At 40.8% G+C, this 25,818-nt stretch overlaps 1 protein-coding gene across 2 annotated transcripts in view; it reads left to right on the top strand.

Moving 5' to 3' along the window:
• SMAD4 (SMAD family member 4) overlaps positions 1-7,999 on the top strand; it is a 57,239-nt gene extending 49,240 nt beyond the window's left edge. The window contains exon 12 of one of the 2 annotated variants that reach the window (XM_059895011.1): positions 517-718. In XM_059895011.1, coding sequence (XP_059750994.1) covers positions 517-530 — 14 coding nt within the window. In that variant the 3' untranslated portion in view covers positions 531-718. Of the gene's footprint in view, positions 1-516; positions 719-1,474 lie in introns of those variants that run through there. The other variant, XM_059895010.1, reaches the window with a different exon arrangement.
• The last annotated feature ends 17,819 nt before the right edge of the window (positions 8,000-25,818 follow it).

The following is a 25,818-nucleotide window of genomic DNA, read 5'->3' on the forward strand; positions in this document are numbered from 1 at the left end:
TTTTTTAAGTGTAATAGTTGGCGTTTTATCTTGATTGACTCAGTTGATTAGTTACTTTAAACAATAATAGAAATTAAAGTTCTTTTTACTGGGATAACATTTTTGAATTTGTAAACAAAAAAAAAAAAGAGAGAACTGTTCTTCTGTAATAGTTGCCCTTTGTCTAGGACCCTGTGTTCATTCTTTTTGTATCAAAAAAGGGACTATGGGATAAAGGAGAAAGGGGGTTATTATATTATATTGATCAGTCTCCCCTTTTTTTTGCTGATGCTTTTAATTCTTGCCTCACCAGCCAGGGTGGGTTGAGATCACTGACATGCTTTGCTTTATTCTAGAAGGAAAGCATATTTCAGTTTCAGAGTTAGGCACCTCTCCAGTTTTTTCTTAAGTATGCTAAGCATGGAGAGAAAACTAAGTGAGGGTGGTATTTTGGTAACTTGTAGACTTTTTTTTAATTTTAGGGTAAAATTGAACTGTGTGCCAGGTTTCACACTGATGGGGAATTTTTTACTGCAGAGTTAAACTCCTGACTATAGACTTTTATGATGGAAACACGTGGCACCCATCTTCCACGTCTGAAGGCATAACTAGTGATTCATTCAACCCCTGTTCTTAACCTCTTCAGTGTGGTAAGCAAATCACACTGGCTAAGAAAACTGCAGTGGCCCTGCAGGTTTCTCTACAGTACATACAAATTCCTCCCATTAGTTTCATTGTAATATTGATGAATGCAGATTGACTATATGACTGTATGTTCTGACTGGAAAATTAGATGCAGAGTCTACGTTGTGACTTATGTTCAGGAGTTTACAATTTAGAGGTAGATAAGGCATACTCATTTAGAAAATTTTATTTTTTAAAAGATTTGGGCATCTAAACCATTAATTTGCTAGTTTTGATGTTACAAACATACTTCTACTAAAGAATCCAGAACTATTATTAAATTTTTCATTCTCATCTACTGCCCCCTGTTGAGTAATTACATATTACCTCTGTTACATTGTGAAACTGAGAGACAGACATCATCTGGGTCATCCAAGAAGTCTTAGTGGAACCAGGACTGTTAACTGTCTCATTATTAGTCATGTCTTACTCTGAACTAGACTGTTTAGACAGACAGTAAGGTTCTTAGAACCAACCTGTAGGCATGCACTACCTCTTAAAAACAAGTTGTTTTTTATTCCTTCACCTCTACTTCTAAAGAGAAAAACAGGTGGGGTGTTGGTGGATTGTGGTAATTCATAATTGATGGTAGCTGGAAAGACCCATGTGGAATGTAGATGGTCTTAACCAAAAGTTTTCAGTCCCTGTTGATAAAGTATAGATCTACACTTACTTTTTGGCACCTTGACAGAGAAGTTATATGCTGGGGAGAATGAAGTAAAGAAAGCTGGTCACCTTATTAATGTAAGATTTAGGGAGGATGGGAAGAGATCAGCTGTCCCTCTGACGTCATCCAAATCTTTTCTGTTAGGTTTGTCAGCTGCTGCTGGAATCGGTGTTGATGACCTTCGTCGTTTATGCATACTCAGGATGAGTTTTGTGAAAGGCTGGGGGCCTGATTACCCAAGACAGAGCATCAAGGAAACACCTTGCTGGATTGAGATTCACTTACACCGGGCCCTCCAGCTCCTAGATGAAGTACTTCACACCATGCCTATTGCCGACCCACAGCCTTTAGACTGAGGTCTTTTAACTTAATGTTGGGGCCCTTAACATTATCAGGATGGTGGACTATAAAATGCAATCCTGTTTATAATCTGAAGATATATTTCACTTTTGTTCTGCTTTATCTTTTCATAAGGGGTTGAAAAATGTGTTTGCTGCCTTGCTCCTAGCAGACAGAAACTGGATTAAAACAATTTTTTTTTCCTATTTAGAACTTTTCAGGCATGGCTCAGAGCTTGAAGATCAGGAAAAACACATTCTTATTATATCTTCACCAGTTATGTATGAAGGAATCATTCCAATGCTGGAAAATTTAGCCCTTTAAAATGTTTTAGAGCCTTTTATATGCAGAACATTAATATGTGTGTTATTCTACAGAATAAATTCAATATTGCTGATTTTAAAGGCAGAGAAGTTCTCAAAGTTAATTCACCTATATGTTATCTTGTGCGTGAGTTGTTATCGTTGAGCACACTTTACTCCAAAATATTGTGCCGTGTGGGTGAGTTAATTTTACCAAGAGCAGCTTTACTCTGTGTTTAAAAAAGAAGATAGTAATGTATTATAACCTTTTATGCAAAATGTTTTTTTCAAGTTAAACTAGTGAAGATGATTTCAATTCAGATTGTCTTGCGACTTCAGTTTTTCTTTTGCCAAGGCAAAACACTAATCTCTGTATATTGAGAATTCCTTAAAATTACCAAAGGAATATCATTTAAAATTACATTTGTTATCTTTGTTGGATAACTATTTATCACGAAATCTACTTTAGCCCTGTTAAACAGTAGATGTATTCTATATTTCTAGGCACAGGGTTGGTTACTAAGAAGCCTAGAGGAGGAATTTCTTTCCTTCATTAACATAGGGAAAGTTTTTGTATTTTTAAAAACACTAAAAGCAGTGTCACTCCATCTAATATCTTAACGTTCTGCAAAGGTGGCAGTGCTTAAACTAAATAGTGAGTATTTTGGAAACTGCTAAATTCTGTGTTAAATACTGTGCAGAATAATGGAAACATTACCGTTCATAATAGGTAGTTTGGATATTTTTGTACTTGATTTGATGTGTGACTTTTTTTTCGTATACTGTTTAAATCATGTATGTTATGACATTGTTTAAAATTCAGTTTTTGTATCTTGGGGCAAGACTGCAAACTTTTTTATACCTTTTGGTTATTCTAAGCCCTTTGCCATCAATGATCATATCAATTGGCAGTGACTTTGTATAGAGAATTTAAGTAGAAAAGTTGCAAATGTATTGACTGTACCACAGATACAATATGTATGCTTTTTACTTAGCTAGTAGCATAAATAAAACTGAATCTCAACATGCAAAGTTGAATTCTAGGTTTGATTTTTAAGTTTTTTTTCTTTTGCACTTTTGAGTCCAACCTTAGTGGCGAGACACCTTCTACTAAATGACAGGCAACAGCCAGTACTATTGGGCAGCTTTGGTTTTTTTCTCCCACTCTACCAGGACTTCCCTATGGACATTATGTATCAAGTGTAGGGTTGGTTATTTTTTTTAACTTTTATTTTACTGTAGCAAAACTAGGCCTGATTGTCTATAAGATAAATAGGTTGTCTACAGGATAAATAGTGTGAAATAAATCAAGGATTATCTTTCAGATGTTTTTGCTTTCTTCATGGAGGGCCTTTCTAAGTGTAATAAGATTATTTCAGGTGTGTTACAAGTTTGAGACATGAGAAACACTTAATGCATGATAGTCATCCTTATATCAACTTAAATCAACAAATCTTCTACTTCTTTGCTTAGGTCTTCTTATTAAGACCATCCTAGAAACCACTGAGTTTGCTTATTGCTGTGATTTAAACATATCTTGATCCAAGCTACTTGTATTTTGTTTTTTAAAATAACATTTCTACCAACTCATTCATACTCTGGAGTACTTACAGATACTTCTGTTAAAGACCTAATCTTAATCTGTAAAGTTTGGTGATTTTACGTTTTATTGGCAGATTTTTTAAAAGGTATCTTCATTCTCTAGAAATTTTTGACTTAGGTCTATTTTATTGTGAATGAAGAATAGGAGCAAGAGGAGAGAGTTTTAGAATAACAGATTTTAAAAATCGAGGTTATTTGATTAGAACCATAAGCATGCTATGATATAATCCATTGCCTCCTATTCTACTTTAAAGAAGGTTTACATGTGTAATCATCTAGGGAAAGTATTGTGGAAGATATTTGCTAAGTAGTCTGTCTTTCTGGGCAAGCCACCCACTTTGGTTTCTTTTTGCAAAGAGCCATAAAAATACGACAAGTACACAGAAGTACTTCTAGTTATTAATTGCTTTATACTTGTGCCTAGGTTCAGTCACATGCTTTTGAGAAAACATCTAGTATATTATAATCAGTTATTTCTGAGGGCTTAGTTGTTGAACAGTATTTACGTTTCTTAGTGGTAGTCATCTTTGATGAGTAAGACTAAAAGAATCGCAGTGTTTAAGATTTTATGGCTATTTTAAGAGTAGAATAGTGTCCACAGTTCTTGGAATCTGATTGCTCTGAGTATATGGTTCTGGGTGGGTTTTCTCTAGCTAGTTCATATCTCAGAGACTCTCAGAATATTGAATTTCAGTGGAAGCTGAGAGAGAGATGAACCAGGTTTGTACCTTTATAATCAATCCAGTATGAGGCCCATTCCACTTTTGTCTAGTGCCTTTCAGTGCATTATCAAAGGGAAATCCTTAAATCCAAAATGGTGTTGCCTTTATTTTCCAGGGAGTAGATTCTTTTGTGGGATATAGTCTATCATTTTTTATAGTATACTACCCCTGGTATACAAAGATAATGATGATAAATCACTGCCATATAACCTTGCTTTTCTAGAAGCATGGCTCGTTTGTATTGACCTAACAGGCAAATAGGTTGCCTGTCCCATTCCTCCTGTAAGCATTGTAGGTTTACAGGTTGAGTGACCTGGCTTAGGGATAACCATACTCAGAATACCCTAATAAACTGAACACATATGAGCTGTGTTGTATTTCAAAGTTAAAAATCCACTTTCGTGTGGAAGGGTGTAGTGTAGAGAGGAGGGGGTATTTGTAATAGAACATTGAAGGCAAAATAAAATGTCCTGTCTTCCAGATGATAAATATCTTATTTTAAAAGTTTATTGCAGTTGTCTTTTTGACCATGCCCATCTGAAGAAGGGAAATTTTACATGTTCCATGGTGCTCCTTAAGTATATGTGGAGGTTAAAGAATATATGGTGAAGTATTTCGATTCCTGGTTTGGTGGTAACTAGTTAGTAGTTACTAGCTATTATGCAAAATCAGTCTAGTTCAGAACCTCTTTGAGAGCCTTTTGGAAGAAGAAGTTTTATTCTCAGTAAGGCAGAATCCTTTTTGTTGATAATTTCTATAGGTTGCTCCCTCCATCATTGAGTCATTTTACTGGCATTTAATAATAGCAGATTGGGAAATGGGAAAATGGTGAATTTTAGGTTACTGGGGTAAATGAGTGTATGAAAGCAATTACCTGTAAAGTCAGTTAACAACTCTTTTGTGGATGGGGTTTGGCTAAGACTAGCAGATAGAAGAAATGCTTTTTTTTTTTTTCCTTCCTAAAGGCAGAACCCATTGTTGCGGATAGCTATCTGTAAATAATCACCTAAGTCCTCCTTTGCAAGATTATTGAAGACGGGATATGAGAATCTTGTGTGCACCCTTTCTATTTTTTCCTCACAACTAGATAATTTCTTTTCTCCGAAGATATATCAGGAAGGATGTAGAAAGTTAGTGGCCTTCTTCATAGCACCCTCAGGCCCAGCCTTGTCTGTAAGCACTTGTCCCAGTGTTGCTAGCTTGTTTATCTTATTTATCTGGTATCACTGTGGAATGGAATTTTCTGCATAATCCAAACTTGCCTTATTTAAGCAGTAAAACTTTTTTTACTTTGGCCATTTTTTTGGGTGGAGGTTATATGTATATTAGAGAACATACTAGATACAGTGTTTCTTTTGTGCCTCCTGTCTTGTAGACTTCAGAGGCTGCTAAGACATGCGGGACTGTTTTACCTGCACTAAATGGTCGCAGACTCCTATGGTTTGGAATGTTTGGTTTTGTTATACTCCCCCCGCCCCTTTAATGACGGCAACCACTTCCTGTGTGTTACTAGTATACCTCCCCTTAGTTCCTTCTTCCCTTTCTGATTCATTTTCCCGACTGGGCAAGGAAGCCAGATAACCATACTTATTAGAACTTTCTTTAAAACACCAGGGCAAACTGGGACAGGAGCCGAGGAAGTGTCCTGTAAAGTATTGAAAAGAACTTCGGTGCTTTGGCGTTTGATATCAGTTTGACTGCTTAGTGTGCTTCCTGATTCGTGCTGAGTTTCAGGTAGTTGACATAGAGAGAAATGAGTCGTATTCATAATTTTCCCCTTTGAAAGGTTTTGTTGCTTCCACTTGAATGCTGCTCAAACGAAAACTGGGGTTACAAGTGTTGGTTACTAAGTTAGCGTCAATAGCCAGAGGCAATACCATTGCCTAGAGGACACCAGCAAAAAAAGCAAAAAAACAAAAACCTTGGAAAATGAGGGGGTCATTTTTGTTTTGTTTTGGTGTCCCCTTTTTGAGTCCTATCTTCTGGCCTTCCTCCTCTACAGATATTTTTGACCTTTAGGTGCCTTTATGAGAATTGAGGGTCTGATATCCTGCCCCAAGGAGTAGCTAAAGTGATTGCTGATGTTTTCAGGGATTTTAACATCAGACTTGAATGAGTGAATGAACCTTTTTTTCTTTTCCTTTCATCATCATCTTTTTTTTTTTTTTAAATAGGAAGAACTAAGGAGAAAACTCCAGTGAAGACAATCATTTCTCTCTATTGGTGTGGATAATTTTCAGTTTATTTCAGATGCTTTCTCAATAGGTCTCAGAACTAGTGTTCTTGTTCAACCTGAAACTAGTAGTGGCTCTGGGCTGGGGCCAGACAGTTGCACTCTCTAGTTTGTGCTCTGCCACTAATTTGATGTATGACCTTGGGCAAGTCATTTACCTTCTTTGGGCCTCAGTTGCCTCATCTGTAAAATGAGGGAGTTGGACTAGATGAGTTCTTCCAGCTCTGAAGTTTAAGTGACCTTGCCTACCTTGCAGCAGTTTTTGATTTCTTCCTTACCTTTGGTCTGCTGTCTGAGGGGGCTTTTTACTTATTTCCACATTATTCAAATGAGACTAGGCTTGATATTTTATTACTGTTCTGTGGACAAGAAGTTACATAATATGTCCTTAAAACTTAAATTCAACCAAAGGCCTAGCACCGCCTTGGAGGCTGCAATAAATACTTAAAAAAAAAAAAAATGGAGAAAAGCCTTCATTTTATTTTCCCATCATCTCTATTCAAGGTGTATTAAGGCTTTTTTTGGAGTCATGATATTCTACCTTTTGGGTTGCTATGTGTGTGACACCATCCTCTTAAGTACTGTGTGCTGGTAATTTTTTTTTTTAAACTAAAATGGATTGAAAACTTATTGTAAATGCCTAATGGTTATTAGAGGTCATTGCTTTGGGTCTTTGGTTTCTTAACTCTTCTGTTCTCAAAACAGGGAAATTCCCTTGAACTGTGTCAATTAAAATGGTTTATATGACTCAAGAAATCAATACCAGTGGATGATTTTTCACTTTATTTTTGGCTCTTTTTAGGTCCGTTTTGATTAGAAGACTTTTGGCTGGAGCATTCCTTTCAGAGTTCTCTTCCAGCCTATCCTTGGATGAGTATAATTAATGGACTTGTCTTTTTCAAGGACCTTGAGAACCTTCCTTGGGGGTGGGGTCAAGGGTAGGGGATTGGGGAGTCCTGGTAGAGGCCAGCTCTGTGGTAGCTGGAAAGGAAGGAATGAAACCAGCTGCTGTTGCTGTGGCTGCTTGTCATTGATAGAAGGACTCATGGGCTTGGATTGGTTGAAAAGCCAAACATGGAGTCAGCAAACTTCTTCCAAGTATGGGTTCTGGCCAATGCCTTGGACATGTGATTTAAGGGAAAAGTGTGAAAGCTCCTGGATGATGGAAACCTGGTGAGCTGCAGAACCATTTGGAGGAGGTGACTGGGGGTTGGGAACAGATTTGGTGATAGTATTTCCCAACTCTGTCTCCTCCTCTGAAGTCAGAGGAATGCAGCTATGCCAAAACTCAGAGAAGAGCCACACTTAGCTTCTGCTTTTGGGAAAACTGGTCAGCTAAGGCTCTGGTAGTTCCTTTGTGGCTTTCTGTATACTTTTGCCTGGTTGAAGTCTGTGGCTAAAAAACAGTTGAACCTTTCCTGAGAACTCTGTAACAAAGTATGTTTTTGATTAAAAGAGAAAGCCAATTAAATCATTATGTGCTCATTCTTTTTCTTAAAGCCTGTGGATGTTTTAGATCTAGAAAGAATTTCTAATCACGTAGTGAGTTCTCAGACTTGAGGACATTTTCCTTCATTGCTTTGTGACCATTGAAACGGGAACTACAGCATTTCAAATATGACCATGGGAGAACAGTCCCCATTCTTTCCTCATTTCTAAAAGGAGAGAGTGGAATGATGGTGGTTGAAGAGGTAGGTACTAGGGAATTATGAGAACCAAGATGCTTAAAGGAGAGACAGAAATTGGAAATTGGAGACCAACCCTATCATTGCCCATCTAAGGATAAAGAAAGCTATTCCCCCCTAGCTGCCTCCTTTATGAAATGAAGGGTCAATGTGGGGCAGGGGGTGGTCAGGTAAGGTGATTCTTTGGCAATGGCTTGCAAAAAAAAAAAAAAAACGCACGACCAAACCAGTATTTTCTTTCTGGTCTTGCTGATGTGAGTTCCAGAGACATTTATCAGGCCGAGAGACTCGTTCTCGCCTGACCTAAAATTTACAGTATTTTAAGCTGAACTTGAAGAGGTTGTTGATTGGCATTCTGTTGAGGGGAAAAAAAACAAAACACAAAAAAACATTCCTTTGTGAAACTCTTCAGGTGTAAGGGCAGTTTTATGTATTCTTCATCTCTCTCTGCCCTCTGCTTTTGACCCTTGATTCTTTGTGCTTTATTCCGTCTCCTGCCTTATCACAGCTCCCACAAATGACAACCTGAAAAGTCCCAACTCCTCTTCAAACCCTTCTCACCCTGTCTTCTCACTGTGATAAATTGTAGTGCCCTTTACCCTCAGCCCTTTCTGTTCTAAAAGAACAATTCTTTTAGTTCTGGCCCTACTTTGGGGATGGCATCCACTTCTTTATTTTGATGTAGTCCTTTTGGGCCAGACAGATGGACAGGATGGGTTCAGGGAATTTGTCACCAGCAGACCTACCCTAAAAGAATGGTTAAAGGAGTTTCTCTAAACAGAAAGGAAATGATAAAAGAAGAAAGGTAATATCAAGAAGAAATTAAAAATATGGTAAGCAAAACAATACATATATATGGTAAGCAAAAATATGTGTTAATACATAAATCTCATCTTGAGTTTTCTAAATTATGTTTGCTAGTTGAAGCAAAAATTGCAACACTGCCTAAGGTGATTCTAAATGTATACAGAGTAAATATTTAAAACTATGAAAAAGCTAACCAAAGAGATAAACTCAGAAATACTATAGATAAATCAAAATGGAATCCTAAAACATTTTCAGGTAACTCACAATGAGGCAGGGGGGAGAAAAAAACAAGCAAAAAAACAGAACAAAAAGAAAATGTTTTTAAAAATGTCAGACTTATTATCTAACATATTAATGATTACATTAAATGTAAATGGTTTAAATATACTAATTAAAAGACAGATATTGGTAGACTGTATTAAGAAACATGACCCAACTATATACTGTCTACAAGAAACTTCAAATATAACAATAGGCAATCTGAAAGAAAAAAGTTTATAGGAAAAAATATATTAGGTAAACAATCAAAGAAAAGCAGGATTGGCTATGTTAATATCAGATAAAGTAGATTTAAGAGCAAAGAAAAATGCCAGATAGAGAGGGACAGTATGTAATGATAAAGAGGTAATTCATCCAGACAGAGTTAATCCTAAGTGTGTATACACCAAGCAACAGAGCAAAATATGGGAAGCAAAAAATGATAGAATTGAATGGAGAAATATATCCACAACCATAGTTGGGGACTTCAACACAGCTTTTTAAACAGTTGATAGAATAGCTAAACATAAAATCATCAATAATATAGAAGAACTCAACACCCCCATCAACCAATATGATCTAACTGACACTTATAGAACAAGTCATCCAACAACAGCAAAATACTATGCTTTTCAAGTGCAGACAGAACATATACCAAGATAGACTCAAAACTTAACAAATTTAAAAGAATTGAAATCATATAAAATGTTCTCCAACCACAGTGGAATCAACTAGAAATCAGTAATAGATAACAGGAAAATCTCCAAGCACTTAGAAACTAAACAGTATATTTCTAAACCATGGGTTAAAGAGCAAGTCTCAAGGGAAGTTTTTTTAAAATACACTGAACTGAATGAGATGAAAGCATCAACATCTGTGGGATTCAGTTAAAGCAGTGCTGAAAGGGAAATTTATAGCACTAAATGCAAACAGAGAAAAAAAAATCTCAAATCAATACTTTAAAGCTTCCACTTCAAACACTTAGAAAAACCTAAAGCAAGCAGAAGGAAGGAAATAAAGTTGGAGCAGAAATCAGTACAATTGAAACAAAACCAACAGAAAATCAATGAAACAACAGGTTCTTTGGAAAGATCAGTAATATCAACAAACCTCTACCAAGACTGACAGAAAAAGACAAGACACAAATTACCAATATGGGGAATAAAATGGGATATCAATACAGCCACTGTAGACATCAAAAGGATAAGAAGGGAATACTACAGATAACTTTACACACGTAAGTTTGACAACTTAGATGAAATTGACCAATGTTGAAAAACACAAATTACCAGCACTCACCCAACATGAAATCAATTATTTGAATAGCCTTATAGCTATTGAGATGGAAATAATTTTAAAATCCCTGAAAAGAAATCTCCAGTCCCCAGATGGTTTCACTGAAGATTCTACCAAGGAAGAATTAATACCAGTTACACAATATTATCCAGAAAATAGAAGAGAATGCTTCCCCATTCATTTTATGAAGCTAGTATTACCCTGATAAAAAACCAGACGAAGACAATACAAAAAAAGAAAAAACAACAGACCAATATCCCTCATGAATATATATGCAAAAATCCTTAACAAAATATTAGCAAATAGAATTCAGCAACATACAAAAAATTATACACCATGACCAAATGGAGTTTCTTTTAGGAATGCCAACCTGGCTCAGTATTTGAAAATCAATCTAACTACCACATTATCAGGCTAAAGAAGAAAAATATCTCATCATCCTACACACATTCATGATAAAAACTCAGAAAATAGGAACAGAGGGGAAATTCCTCGATTTAATAAAGCACATCAACAAAAAAAACCTACAGCTAACATAATACTTAATGGTGAGAAACTAGATGCTTTCCACCTAGGATCGGGAACAAATCAAGGATGTCTACTTTCACAACTCTTATTCAGCACAGTGCTGAAAGTTTTAGCCAGTGTAATAAAGCAAGAAAAGGAAATAAAAGGCATACAGATTGAAAAGGAAGAAGTAAAACAATCCCTATTTGTAGATGACATGATTGTCTATGTAGAAATTCCCAAGGAATGTATTTTAAAACTCCTAGAACTAATAAGTGAGTCTACTGAGGTCACTGAATACTAGATTTACGTACAAAAGTCAACTGTAGTTTTATCATAAGCAATGACCATGTGGATGCTGAAATTAAAATACAATACTGTTTACAATCACTTGAAAAAGAAACAGGTGTAATCTAACAAAACATGTATAGATAGGACTTGTATGCTGAAAACTGCAAATGCTGATGAAATAAATTGAAGAACGTCTAAATAAATGGAGAAACATGCTGTGTGTTCATGGATTGGAACACTCAATATAGTATGTCAATTCTCCCTAGATTGATATACAGGTTTAATGCAATTTCTGTCAAAATCCCAGCAAGATTTTTTTTTTGTAGGTATAGACAAGATTATTCTAAAATGTACATGGAAAGGCAAACCAGAAGGTAAGACAATTTTGATAAAAGAATAAAGTAGGAAGAGTTAGTTTACTCGAATTCAAGACGTTATAAATATAGCGTATGTGTGTGTGTGTATACTGAATATGTGTGTGTATATATATATATGATTACTGTATATTGATTACTGTAGTCGAAACTGTGTGGTATTGGAGGGATAGACACACAGATCAATAGGATGAAATAGAGAACCCAGAAATAGACCCACAGAAATATGCACAACTGACTTTTTACAAAGGTGCAAAAGCAATTCAATGGAGAAATGATAGTTTTTTCACCAAATGGTGATGGAGAAGCTGGACACACATAGACAAGGAAACGGACCTTGACCCAAGTTTTATACTTTATATGTAAATTAACTAAAAATGAATCACAGACTTAACATGTAAAACCTAAAATTATAAAACTTTTAGAAAAAAAATCTTTGGGATCTAGGATTAAGCAAGAAGTTCTTAGACTTGACACCAAAATCAAGATCCATAAATGGAAAATTTGATAAATTGCATTCTGTCAAAATTAAAAATATTTGCTCTGTGAAAGACCCTGTTAAGAGAATGAAATGACAATATCTAGAATATATAAATAATTCTCAAAACTCAACAATAAAAAAACCAAATAATCCCATTAGAAAATGGGCATAAGACATGAGACATTTCACTGAAGAGGATATACAGGTGGCGTATAAGTACATGAAAAGATACTCAACATCACCAGCCATTAGAGAAATGCAAATTAAAACCACAATGAGATATCGTTATACACCTATAATGGGTAAACTAAAAAATACAACGTCATATGCTAATGGGGATGCAGAGAAAGTGGACCACACATACATTGCTGGTGGGGATGTAAAATGTTACAACCGCTCTGGAAAACGGGCAGTTTCTTTTTAAAAAACCGAACATGCAACTAATCACAAAGTCCACCAACTGCACTCCTGGGCATTTATCCCAGAGAACTGAAAAGTCATGTTCACACAAAAAACCTGTACCTGAATGTTTATAGCAGCGTTATTTGTAATAGCTGAAAACTGGAAACAACCCAGATGTTCTTCAACAGACAAATGGTTAAACGAACTGTGATACATCTACACCATGGAATACTACTCAGCAATAAAAAGGAAAAAACAATTGATACATGCACATCTAGATGAATCTCCAGAGTATGCTGCTGAGTAAAAAAAAAAGACAATTCCTCCCAATTACAAATTATTCCAATTATAGAACATTCTTGAAATGACAGAAGTACAGAAATGAAGAGCAGATTAGTGGTTGCTAGAGGCCAAGGTTGGAGGTCAGTGGGTATACAGCAGAAGGGTAACAGAGGGATCCTTGTAGTGATGGAAATGTGTATCTTGACTGTACAGTTGACCTTAGACAACCCGGGGGGCAAGGGGTGCCGACCCTTTAGCAGTAGAAAATTTGTGTATCACTTTACAGTCCCCACAAGTTCCACACCTGTGCGTTCAATCAACTGTGTATAAGTGGACCAGCACAGGTTAACCTGTGTTGTTCAAGGGTCAACTGTATTAACGTGGATAACCCAGTGTGGAATTGCTCTATAATTTAGCAAGATGTTACTGCTGAGGAATCTCTGTATCATTTCTTACAACTGCATGTACTCTATAATTTTCTCAAAATAAAAAGTTTAATCTTAAAAAAAGTCATACTGTGAGGCTTATAATGAAAGACAGGTCTCTCTTTCTCAAGCCCTAACCCTAACCCTCACCCCTCTCTACTCCCATTCCTGTTTCTTAGCTCTTTATCTGGGTTTACCTCCATCTTTCTAAATCGCATACTTGTGTTGCCATTTCTTGGTTTAAAAGAAGTTTTTTTTAGACATCCACTGACTTCCTACTCTGAAAAATGAGGATTTGGCTCTCTCACACCATCACTACCACCATTATTTCCCGTTCACTGATAGAATTAAGTCATAACTTTGATTAATTCAGTATTCATAGCTGAGCCACTTGGTGTGTATTTTCTTTCTTGGATAATTTTTTTTTGGCTTTTGCTTTTTTCCTGAAAATTAATTGCCTCAGTATTTTAATGTGCACATTTGCTTAGTTTATGTGTCTCTTACTTTAGCCTCCAACTTTGTAAAAGAACGATGAAACTCCTTTCATTATGGTCAGTCACATCAGATAACCTTTTAGTTCCATTAATTAGTTACTTTTCTGGAGGTGGCCTGTTTCACTGCTCCAGTGTGGATGAGGCCTGACTCCTAGCTGTCATCCATGGACATCTCTTCACTGTTAGTGATAGGATTCTTGAGGATTACTTGGAACCAGAAGGTGTAGGTAGGAGGAGGGGGATAGGACACTGTAGTGAGTTGCTGGTGAAAACCCTGGAGAAGTGGGCAAAGCTGAAGTCACCCCTCACACAGACGCTTAACAGAATATGCAGGATGGGATTTAGAATAGGTCAGGCAGCCACGCAGCTAGCTGATGGGACCGGGATGCAAGGGTTCCAGTAGGGATGGAGTCCATCCCACTGGTCCTGGCAGCAGTGACAGCTGGCGTCCCCAGCTTGGAATCAGAGCAGCCTGGTGTGACATCTAACCCAGCCTCAAACCGGAAGTCAGGACTGCCACCCATGCACGGTCCATGGCACGCTGTCCAGCGCTTGCTAGTCGTGTGCTTCCCAAGATACCTTAGAGCTTTGCAAACATCCCCATTTGCTATAGTTCTTGGAAGTAAAACTTTTAATTAAATTAAAGCAATACCATGTACTATTCAAATGAACATAATATACAAGATACATGGAGTATAATGAGAAAATGAACACCCACAAACTCACTCCCCACGTTCAGAACTAGCACAGTTGTGTCAGGAACAACCTTTTACAAATCTCATGTGAGTTTGGGTGCCCAGGGCTGCTGGGACCTTGGGGAAAACTTTAGTTGAGGCAAAACTTGCAGGATTGCCATGGCACACAGCCGGCTGCCATAGCTGCCACCTCAGGCAGCTCAGGTCACAGAAACAGGACGAGGGCAGGGCCGGGACACCTGCGACTGCTGCCCTCCCCTCTGGTGTTCCCATGGGACACAACCCGAGGGAGCCCACCTTGGCTGTGAAGCATCCCTTCAGACCTCCCGTGTGCTAGAGGGGACTGTCCTCAGGAGAGCCGGAGGTCTCTCCAGCCACACTGGGTTCTCACACTTTACACTTCGTGTTCCACACACGAGTTCTAGCCCTTGGCTGTATGTTTTAGGTGCTCCCTGAGATGTGTTGATTGGTGGACTTGAAATAAGCTGCATCCCTCTCAGTTCTGTGCTGCTTTCATTCGAGGCTGATCTCCAGGAACTAGAACTTGCTCCTGTGGGGCTGTTCTCCCTGAATGATGTCATCAGCACGTTCTTCAGGACACTCTAGAGCTGCTTGCGGAGTGAGCCCTGAGAAGCTGTCCTCCAAGGTGCTGCCCGGAGGCTCTGGCTCTGAAGAGAAAGGGATGCTCTGATATGTTCCTCCAGACCGTGAGCAATCCTGGGGAACAGGGGGTCCCGGGGCCTGCAGGTCTCACAGCCCTGTGGCTATGGGGCGGGGCACCCCTCACTTCCTACCTTTATGCTGGCTCTTCCACGCTAAGCCTCTCTTCTGAAAATCCCTCAATCACTGAGCAATCCCTCTCGCTCTGAGCCTCTAGCTTATTCTACCCAGTTTAACACTTGTGTAATACTATCTTCTTTGTTCCCTCTTGTTTCAGGGAATCTGTGTAAGCATCTTGTCTGGAGTGTGAATCCCTTAAGGACCTGGTTTATCTAGTAAGCAAAGAAACCAACTCTGGTTAATTTAAGCGGAAAGGGAATTTGTTAAAAGGATCCGGCTGGGTAATTAGAATCCTAACTAGAGCAGGAGATGTGGGCTTGGAATCCACAGAGCCAGGCACTGCCAGTGTCACATTGCAGAACTTGTCTGCTGGGCGGTGAAACAGCAGCGAGCTTTGCCTGCGCTGCCCATGCTGGCCTGATGTCGTTGCTGCCCCTGGATCCTGGGGGAACTGCCTCTGCAGTTCCAGCCACCCTTGCCAGCACGGATTCTGCACCGTCCCCAGGTCTTCTGTCGGTAGCCTACCAAGCGAAGTCTGAGTCAAGAACACATAATCGGAGAGCCTAGATCATCGGGTCCACATCTTGGCTGCAGGAGAGGCTGGGAGAGCGAGTATTTGGCAGGTTCTCCTTTTATAACGGGAGGTGGGCTCTGCCTGACAGGCGGGAATTCCTTAAGACTAGAGAGCTCAGAGGCTAAGGCAGGACCATGACTTGCACTGCTTTGTGTGCTCTGTAGTGCCTAGAATGGTACCCGTCATATGTAATCAGTAGGTTGTTCCCAACTTGTGATTGGGGCATGACTCGGCTAAAATCTTGCCCAGGAATGAGCCACAGAGTAATAGAGGGTTCATGCATTTGTCACTCTTTCTGGTTTTCAATTTAATTGGTTCTTTATTGAACCAGCCCACCTGGAGGCATTTCAGAATGTCAGAAACCTAATATCTTGGCAAAACGTCAAGGTTGTTTTAGGTTTTCCCTATTATGCCTCAGGCTGCTATGAACATTAATGTACAAGTTTTTGGATGGATACCTGTTTTTATTTCTCTTGAGTAAACACCTAAGAGTGAAACTGCTTGCTTGTATGCACATATTTTGAGAAAGTACCAAATTCTTTTTCAAAGTGTTTACATCATTTTACTTTCCTACTAGAAAACTGTGAAAATTTCAGTTCTCCACATCCTCACCAACACTTGGTATTTTGAGTCAATTTTACCCATGCTAGTGAGTATGTAGTGGTATCTCATTGTGGTTTTAGTTTGCATTTCCTTGATGACTATTGATGTTGAGCATTTTTTCATGTACTTATTGTCCATTTATATATTTTTCTGTGAGTCTGTTTAAATCTTTTGCCATTTAAAAAATCAGATTGTTTGCCTTCTGATTGAACTGTAAGATTTTAAAATATATTCTGTAGAAAGATCTATATCAGATATATGTATGGTGACTATTTTCTCCCAACCTGCAACTCGCCTTTTCGTGTTCTTAATAGTGTCTTTCAAAGAGCAGTTCAAAATTTTGATTACATCAAACTTATTGTTTTTCATTTATTGTTTATGTTATTCGTGTCCTAAGAATTCTTTGCCTACCTCATAATCATGAAGATTTTCTCTTATCTTTCCTTGTAGAAGTTTTATAGTTTTAGTTTTTACATTTAGGTATGTGATACATTTCAAGTTGATTTTTATGTGTGCTGTAAGGTAAGGGTCAAGGTTTTTCCCTATAAGAATATCCAATTGTCCAAGCACCATTTATTGAAAAGTCTTTCTGTTTCACCCATTAAATTATTTTGACATCTTTGTAAAAAATTAATTAACTTTACAGTAGAGAAACCTGACAAATTTTACCTCAGCCCGGTGATCAAGGTTCACGTAAACAGTGATAAAATCATGTTGATACTCTGTGCCCTTGACATAATGTGATGAAAATGATACTTTACATCTTTGATCTTCTTCCCAGTCTCATCATGAGAAAAACATCAGAAATCCCAACTGAGGCACATTCTACAAAATACCAGTACTCTGCAAAACTGTCAAGGTCATCAAAGACAAGGAAAGTCTGAGAAACAGTCACAGCCAAGAGGAGCCTAAGAATACATTATGAGTAAATAGAATGTGGGATCCTGGGTGGGCTCCTGGGACAGAAAAGGGACACTGGGGAAAAACTAAAGAAATCTGAATAAAGTATGGACTTAGTAATAATAATGTATCAATATCATTTCATTAATTGCAACAAATGTACCATTATAATATAAGATGTTAATAATAAAGGAAACTGGGGGTGGACTATATGGGAACTCTTTGAACTATCTGTAAATCTAAACAAAAATAGTAATTTACCACATTTTCTTTTCACTTTGTAATTTTTAATTTTACATTTATTGGAAGAATTTACTTAGATGTTTACACAAAGTTTTTCTGGTATCATAGCTCATGTCCATCCAATAAATGGAAAATATAAATAAAATAAGTTGGTTTAGGTGTTTGCTAAAATTTCTGAATGTTTAGAATCTGACTCTTCCGAATCTCTTCTGACCCTGAATTGCCCATGACTGTTTTTACATACTGTGTCCTCTTTACACCATCAAGAGCCTTGTGATGCAGCATTTCTTAAAAGACCACTTCACTACAGTCTCAGGGAGTTTCCTCTAAGTTGTTAACACGCATTCTGCAATTTTTGATGCTGGCACTTTCTTCAGCTGACAAGAAGTTAACAAAGTTTCCAGGCAACAGACAGCATTCATTGTTTCTTCACCAAATGGCCCTTTAATGGTTTGTGAAATTTTGAGGGTTCACGTATACTCAGCGAATATAGGCAGTGGGCCAATAGCATAAGGTGACTTCCGATTTTCAGAGATGTTGAAATGTGATAAAATATGTGTCTCAAAATGATTGAAAATATATGTTAGTATTTTGCAACTTTCTGTTCTCATCCAATGATATGTGCACATCTTTTTATGTTAGTTTATATAGACCTGCCTTATTTTAATATAACAGCTGCAATATTCCATAGTGTGGATATCCCACAATTTATCTAACCACTGTTCTAATATGGATATCTGACTTTTCAGAATATTATGAAAATGCTACAATAAATGTCTTTCACAGGGCTTTTTGAATATTTCTCTAAGATAGATATTTAGAAGTAGAATTGTTGGATTAAAGAGTTTGCCCATTTAAAATTTTAATTTTTTTTTTTTTTTTTTTTTTTTTGTTGCCTGCACCACACACTCGTGGGATATTAGTTCCCCGACCAGGGATTGAACCTGGGCCCCCAGCAGTGGAAGTGCAGCGTTCTAACTACTGGACTGCCGGGGAATTCCCAGTTTAAAATTTTAAATTGTCCCCCAGAAGGCCTTATCATTTTGCAGTCCCAACAAATGAGTATTAGAGTTCCCTCACCTTTGCCCACTTTGGATATTATCAACTTACAAATTGTGTCAGTCACACTGGGTTATGGGTGATGTATTACTATTATTTTATTTTGAGTTTTCCTGATTATTAGTAAGTTTAGAAGCTTTTCATACGTTTATGGCTTATTTTTTCGGTGAATTGTAATTTTAAATTTATTAGTATAATATTTTATATATCTGGACCTGGATATTTATCCTTTGCCTGTTATATATGTGTAAATGATTTCTTCCAGCCTGATTCTTGCTTTTAGTTGTGTTATTGGTCCCAATGTCTAATTGAAGTTTTGAATTGATGTAGTTAAATTTCTCAGAAGCTTCCTTTACAGCTTTCTGCGTTTTATGTTTTGCTTAGGAAAGTCTTCCCTACTCAAGGATTACAAAAATATTCTTCTACAGTTTTGTAACATTGTAATATTTTACAGGTTGTATGGTTATTTATTTTAGTCATTTAATCCAGCTGTAATTTTATATGTGGTGTGAGGTTGAGGGATCTAACTTAATTCTTCCAAATGGATACCTCATTGGTCCAACACCATTAATTAAATAAAACATCATTTATTCACTAATTTATTTATTGATATGCCTCTTTTATCATGAACAAAAATTTCATATCTGTATATTTAGTTCTGGGTCCATTGTATTCCACTGATTGGAATGATCTATCTGTATCCCTGAGCCAATACCAGGCAATTTCGATTCTTCTGGCTTTAAAATATACTTTAGGGACTTCCCTGGTGGTCCAGTGGTTAAGAATTCGCACTCCAATGCAGGGGACACAGGTTCGATCCCTGGTTGGGGAGCTAAGATCCCACATGCCGTGGGGCAACTAAGCCCTCACGCTGCAACTACCGAGCCTGCACCCCACAACTAGAGAGCCTGTGAGCTGCAAGGAGGAGTCTGCACGCCACAGTGGAGGATCTCGCATGCTGCAATGAAGATCCTGCGTACTGCAACTAAGACCCCAACGCAGCCAAAAAAAAAAAAAATATATATATATATATATATATATATATGTATGTATGTATATATATTTATGTATATATGTGTGTGTATATATATGTATATACATATATATATGTGTGTGTGTATATATATATATATATATATATATATATATACACACACACATATATATATATATATATATATATATATATATATATATATATATATACTTTAATGCCACTACCTATCTACAGTGGATTTGAGCAAACTCTGTCCTGGAAGGGGCCCAGGGATTTGCCCACCTGGATCAGTTTTCCATTGCTGAGTCACAAGTTATCACAAACAGAACAGATTAAATGACACCCATTTATTAGCTCACAGCTTCCATGGGTCAGGAGTCCAGCACATTTTCGCTGACCCTCTGCTCAGGGTCTCATGAGGCTGAAATCAAGGTGTTGGCCAGCTGCATCCACATCTGGAGGCTCCACTAGGGAATGAGCTGCTTCCAATCCTCCTCAGGTTGTTGGCAGAATTCAGTTCCTCATGGTTGTAGGACTGAGGTTCCCACTATCTTACTAGCTGTTGGTGTGGACTGCTCTTGGCCACGCTCAGGTCACTGCCATGTGGCCCCTCCACCTCAGCCATGGAGGACCTCTCTCGAGTCAAATCCCTCTCACACTCTGAGCTCTTGGACTTCCCGTTCTGTGACCAGCTGAAGAAAACTCTGCTTTTAAAGCATCATGTGATTAGGACCAGCCCACCCAGATAATTTCCCTATTTTAAGGTCAACTGTGCCATATAGCATAGCCTAATCACAGGAGTGAAAGCATCTTCATCACAGTCCTGGGGATTATTCAAGGCAGGAATTTCCTGGGGTGCAGGAAATCTTGGGGATCATCTTAGAATTCTGCCTACCACACCACCTAAAAGGAGGACAAAAGAGAGACCTTTTATATTGGGTAGGAGGTTGTATTTGAGCACTGCTCTGTGCTACACATAGGTGTGCATGCGTGTGTGTGTGTGTGTGTGTGTGTGTGTGTCTGTATGTATAAAGGACCTCTAAAGAAGCCCAGGCATATTTTCTACAAGGAGCTCATAGTCTAACAGAATCTTAGCAGCTGAAGGAAGCTTGGGGCACGTGCCTCATGGAAGTCTTCTCTTTTCCAAGTAAAAGAGCAACCTCAGCTATTCCTTGTATGAAATGGCCTCTAGACTTTTACTGCTTAGTAGGAGTAGGGCAAGTGAAGGAAAGACATAAATTTGTTTCAAAGCAGTGCATGGTCAGTGCCCTAACTGAAGCCCAACCAGGGCCTCTAGCCTTCTGAAGAGGAAGCTGGAGGGGCAGGAAAGCTTCCTGGAGGAGGTAGCCTTTGAACTTTGCCTTGAAGACTGGGGAAAATGTCAACAGAAAAGCTGGATGTGGGAAGGGGATTCCGCGAATGACACAGCAAAGCCATGGATGTGGAAGCCCGAGGGACATTTCTGGGAAGGGCAGGCACCCCTTGAGTGTGTGAACTGAGGGGCAGCCCCAGGAAAGGCGAACTGGGGCCGGACTGTGATGAGGCTTAAGGACCAGGCAGAGGAGCCTGGACTTCAGTGAGTATGCGAGGTCAGCCTGACCTATTTTGACATTAGAATGCTTCTTGCCACTACCAGGGAGGGAGAGGCTATATTCCAAGTTAATATTCCATTTTAACACCTAACATGAAAGAGAAACAGAGGCACTTAAGCCTGGAGTAAACACAGTCGTACTGTGACCACAGAAGCATCACTGATGGACTAATAAAAAGGGAAAGGAACCAGGGGTGAAACGAGTACATCTTTGCAGCGTGTAAGGCAGCACCACCTCATAAACACTGCCAACCTTTTGCTTGCTGTGACAAACCAAGCCCCGGGAGCTTCAGTTTAAATTGAAAAACAGACCACAAGCAAATTGCCCTTAACAGTTGTTTTAGGTTGGATTGTGTCTTCCAAAAAGATATATTGACGTTCTAATCCCTAGTACCTGTGAACGTGACCTTATTTGGAAATAGGGGCTTTGGGCGGGACCCTGTGAAGTCGGAGGCAGAGACTGGAGTGATGCATGTACCAGCCAAGGAACGCTAAGATAGCCGGCCACCACCCGAAACTGGAAGAGGCAAGGAAGGCTCCTCTTCCTTGGGAGCATGGCAGGGCCCACACCTTGATTTTGGACTTGCGGCCCCCAGAGCTGTGAGAGAATAAGTTTCTGCTGTTTTAAGCCATCTGGTTTGTGGCACTTTGTTACAGCAGCTCTAGGAAATTAACACAACATTCATTCCTTGATTCTTGAAACAGGTAAGGCATGCCCACTGAACTGGGCTGTGCTGGAGACCTCGGGCGGCTCTCGGAGGGGTGAGATGGTGGCAGCACAGGACGAGTGGGAGGTGGTGCCTTCCTGCCCTGGCAGGTTGGATTCTCCATGGAGAAGTTAGTTTGAGGCCAGCCCAGACCATGTTGCAGTGTCCCTAGGGGGACCTTCTGAGAACCAGAACCTCAGTCTGGAGGACAAAGGCTGAGAGGCAGACGCGGTGGGATGAGAGTATGTCTGCGATTCTCCCAGGACAGGGTTAGGGCTGGGGGGCCTGCTGATCATCTCCTGGGGCTCCGGAGGCACCTTTCCTTGGCACATTGATGATCGGCAAATAGGAGCACTCAGACAGGAGGGTGGTGACTTGCAAAATCTACCACCGAGGGTGAAAACACTACTGCAGCGGTACCCTGTGCACCTGTGACTGGCAGACACCTGGAGACCGGGGAGGTAGTGGTTCAAGTGTCTCGGCATCATCAGACCCGCCCGTGGTTACTCATTGTTGCACTGTTGGTAACTTCTCTAACTTCTTTAAGCTTCAGTCTCTTTATCTGTGCAACACTGACAGGCATACTTAAGGTCTTAGGTTTGATGTGAGGATAAATTGAGAAAAATGTATGTGAAGTACTTAACAATGTGCCTGCTGCCAGGAAGGGGTTGATAGAGCTTAGCAGCCGTCATCTTCACCATCATCGTAACCATAATCACCATCATCATCATCACCATACCATCATCATCACCATCATCTTCACCATCATCATCATCATCATCACCATCATCATCACCATCACCATCACCATCACCATCACCATCATCATCATCATCATCATCATCACCATCATCATCATCATCACCATCATCTTCACCATCATCATCATCTTCACCATCATCACCATCATCTTCACCATCATCACCATCATCTTCACCATCATCATCATCATCACCATCATCACCATCATCTTCGCCATCATCATCGCCATCATCTTCACCATCATCATCACCATCATCATCACTATCATCACCATCAATCATCATCATCACCATCATCACCATCATCATCACCATCACCATCATCATCACCATCATCACCATCATCATCACCATCATCATCATCATCACCATCATCACCATCATCACCATCATCATCACCATCATCACCATCATCATCACCATCATCACCATCATCACCATCATCATCATCATCATCAGAGCCTTAATGGAAAACTGGTGTGTTTGGGGGCTGCCCCCCTCACCATTGAAATGTACGGGCCTATCAACGTGCCCGGGGAAGGCGGGCTGTTGGGGGTCCTCATTAGGCACCTGGGGACTCCCGCCCTCCCCCACGCACGCCCCGTCACCTCTGGGGTGTCCGGAGGCCGACCGGTAGCCGGGTATAGGCATGGGGGGGAAGCGGACTGCAGTCCGGGGTGTGGCGAGTCGGGGCCTGCAGGCCGCTGGGATCGGGGACGGGAGGGGCGGAGGGAGCGGGGCGTGGGTCCACGGGGAAGGCGGGGCCGATGCGGGGCGAAGCCGCGGGGAGCCGCGGGGGCCCAGTTCGAGGGGTCTGGAGGTGCACTCGGGCTTTCCGCTTCCCGCGACAACCGCTAGGGGTCGCCATCGCCCCGCGCAGCGCCCTCCTCGGTGACGCCTCCCCTCCGCCCCGCTCCTCCCGGCTCCTCCCAGGTGAGTCGCCGGCCTGCGAGGAGGACACGCCCGCTCCAGCCCGGAGCCCCTCGCCTGGTAGCCGAGCCCGAGGGCGGAGCCGGGAGCCGGACTAACACCGGTGGTCCTGCCCCTAGATTTCGGATATTAGGGCTCTTTAATTCGATGTCGCAAGGACTCCGGGAGACAGCCTAGGACGGCTGTCGTTTTCGTCCACAGAGAGCCTCGATCTTGCGGAGGAACTAAGCCAGGCCCTCGTTTGCTCAGAATCTGGGGTCTGAGGCTGAAGGTCGGCCGGCGTCCTGAGCCCCTTCCCTTCCCGGGCCCCTCCCCTTCCTGGACCCGAATGGAAACCTCCCCCTTGATGCAGATGGCTTGGCGCTCAAAGCATCGGAAGGATAGTTGGTACCCATCAGTCCCCCAAAGTGCTCCCGTTACTGAAAGGTTGGGGGAACACCGCCCCCCCCACCCCGTCCCCGGCCTGGGCCCGGGGAGCCACAGGCCAAAGAGGAAGTTCTAGGGCCAGGCCCCGGAGGCACGAACATAACAACAACAGTAATAATAGCAACAACTAACACTGAGTCAGCACTTACTATGTGCCAGGCACCGTTCTGAACTTGTTAACTGTAGTTACTCATTTAATCCTCAGAAACGTTTTCCGAGGGAATATTATCACTTTCACAGATGAGGAAAGTGAGGCATAGAGATCTTAAATCTCTCTGGGTCTCAGTTTCCTGAAAATTCAACGCTTTTGAAGGAAAGTACCCCACCAGGTTAGTCATCAATTATTTTACTGAAATAGCAGCCAATTCATGGTAAGTGGAAAAGTGTAAGGGTGAGACCAGAAAAATGTGTTTTCTGGATGCGCTGCCGCGGGACAACTGCGTTAAAAAAAATTGCTGAAGAACCTAGAGGAGAAACGGCTGCCAAAGGAGCTGCCCGTGAATTTTTCTCTTAAGGCGCCCCCTGGTGGGAAGGGCAGTCAAGGCTGCCGCCTTAGCAAAGTCCCTTGGAGGTCAGCCTTGGAAGGGATGTGTTCCCAGCCTGGTGAGGGAAATACCAGTTTTGCCCTAAGTGTGAGAGCCTCTCGGTGTGGGCAAGAGGCAGGGTGACATGAAGCTGGAGGGGACAGTCATTGAGCCACCTTCCCGACTGATGGCCCAATGAGAGGCCACTAAACAGAGGACTGTGCGGGCATTTGTGGCATGTGAACCACGTGGCACAGGCGATGTCGGGCAGAGGTGGAACTGGAGGGGCAGGTAAGCAGTGGCTTGAAGCAGTCCCAGGACTGCTAACAGTGTCAGAAACTCCATCACCAGAGAGAAGAGGACGTGGCACTAGGCTGGGTCCCAATTTTGCCCCCCTCTGAACATAGAAAATTCTTCCCGGTGCTGAGACAAGCCCTGACTCCCAGTAAGTTCCTTCCAGGCCCAGAGCCCTGGTTCCCCCAGGGAGGGCATCTAATGCCCCAGGATGAATGAGCTCATCAGATACTTTCCAGTGTGTGGGTGGGGGGATCCCTGGGGCTGCCGGAGGAGGGTGCTGGCCCTGTTTCAGAGCTGCCTTTGCAGTTGGAGCTCAAACCACCACCATGGCTGTGGGAGCACTGTCACAAGAGTCCTCACACCACCTTTTTGGGTCAGCAAATAGCTGTTGGGTCCATTTGTCCTTGAGAATGATGTACCCCCATAGTAGAAGGAAGGGGCATTCAAGGCTATTGTTACAGAAGAGCCTGGCCCCCCAGTACGACTGCCAGCTCCAGGGCACAAGTAACCTGTCTCATGCTGCTGCTCTAAGGGTTGGGGTCTGTACTCAGCCTACCTGGTGTGGTTCTCACCCACCACGTGTTGACTTCAGCTTCTTCCCAAAGAAAGAAGCTGCCCTTGTCTGGGCCCAGTCCCCGCCCCCCATGCTAGCCATAAACAACGCAGTGTCAAGCACTGGGTGGTGTTTTATAATGTTTATTTAATAATGTAGTAGAAAGAACAAGAGCTTTGAAGTCAGGCCCGCTTGTAAATATCTCACTGTTTATCAGCTAAAATATCAGGGCAAGTTTCCTCATCTATAAATAGTGGTCGTGGTGATGGTGGGGAATGAAAACTGTATTATGGGACATTGAGAAGATGAGAAGAACACCCATGGTGGGACTTCACAAACGGGAGACAG

Source organism: Balaenoptera ricei, chromosome 14 (assembly GCF_028023285.1).
Source record: "Balaenoptera ricei isolate mBalRic1 chromosome 14, mBalRic1.hap2, whole genome shotgun sequence".
NCBI lineage: Eukaryota > Metazoa > Chordata > Mammalia > Artiodactyla > Balaenopteridae > Balaenoptera > Balaenoptera ricei.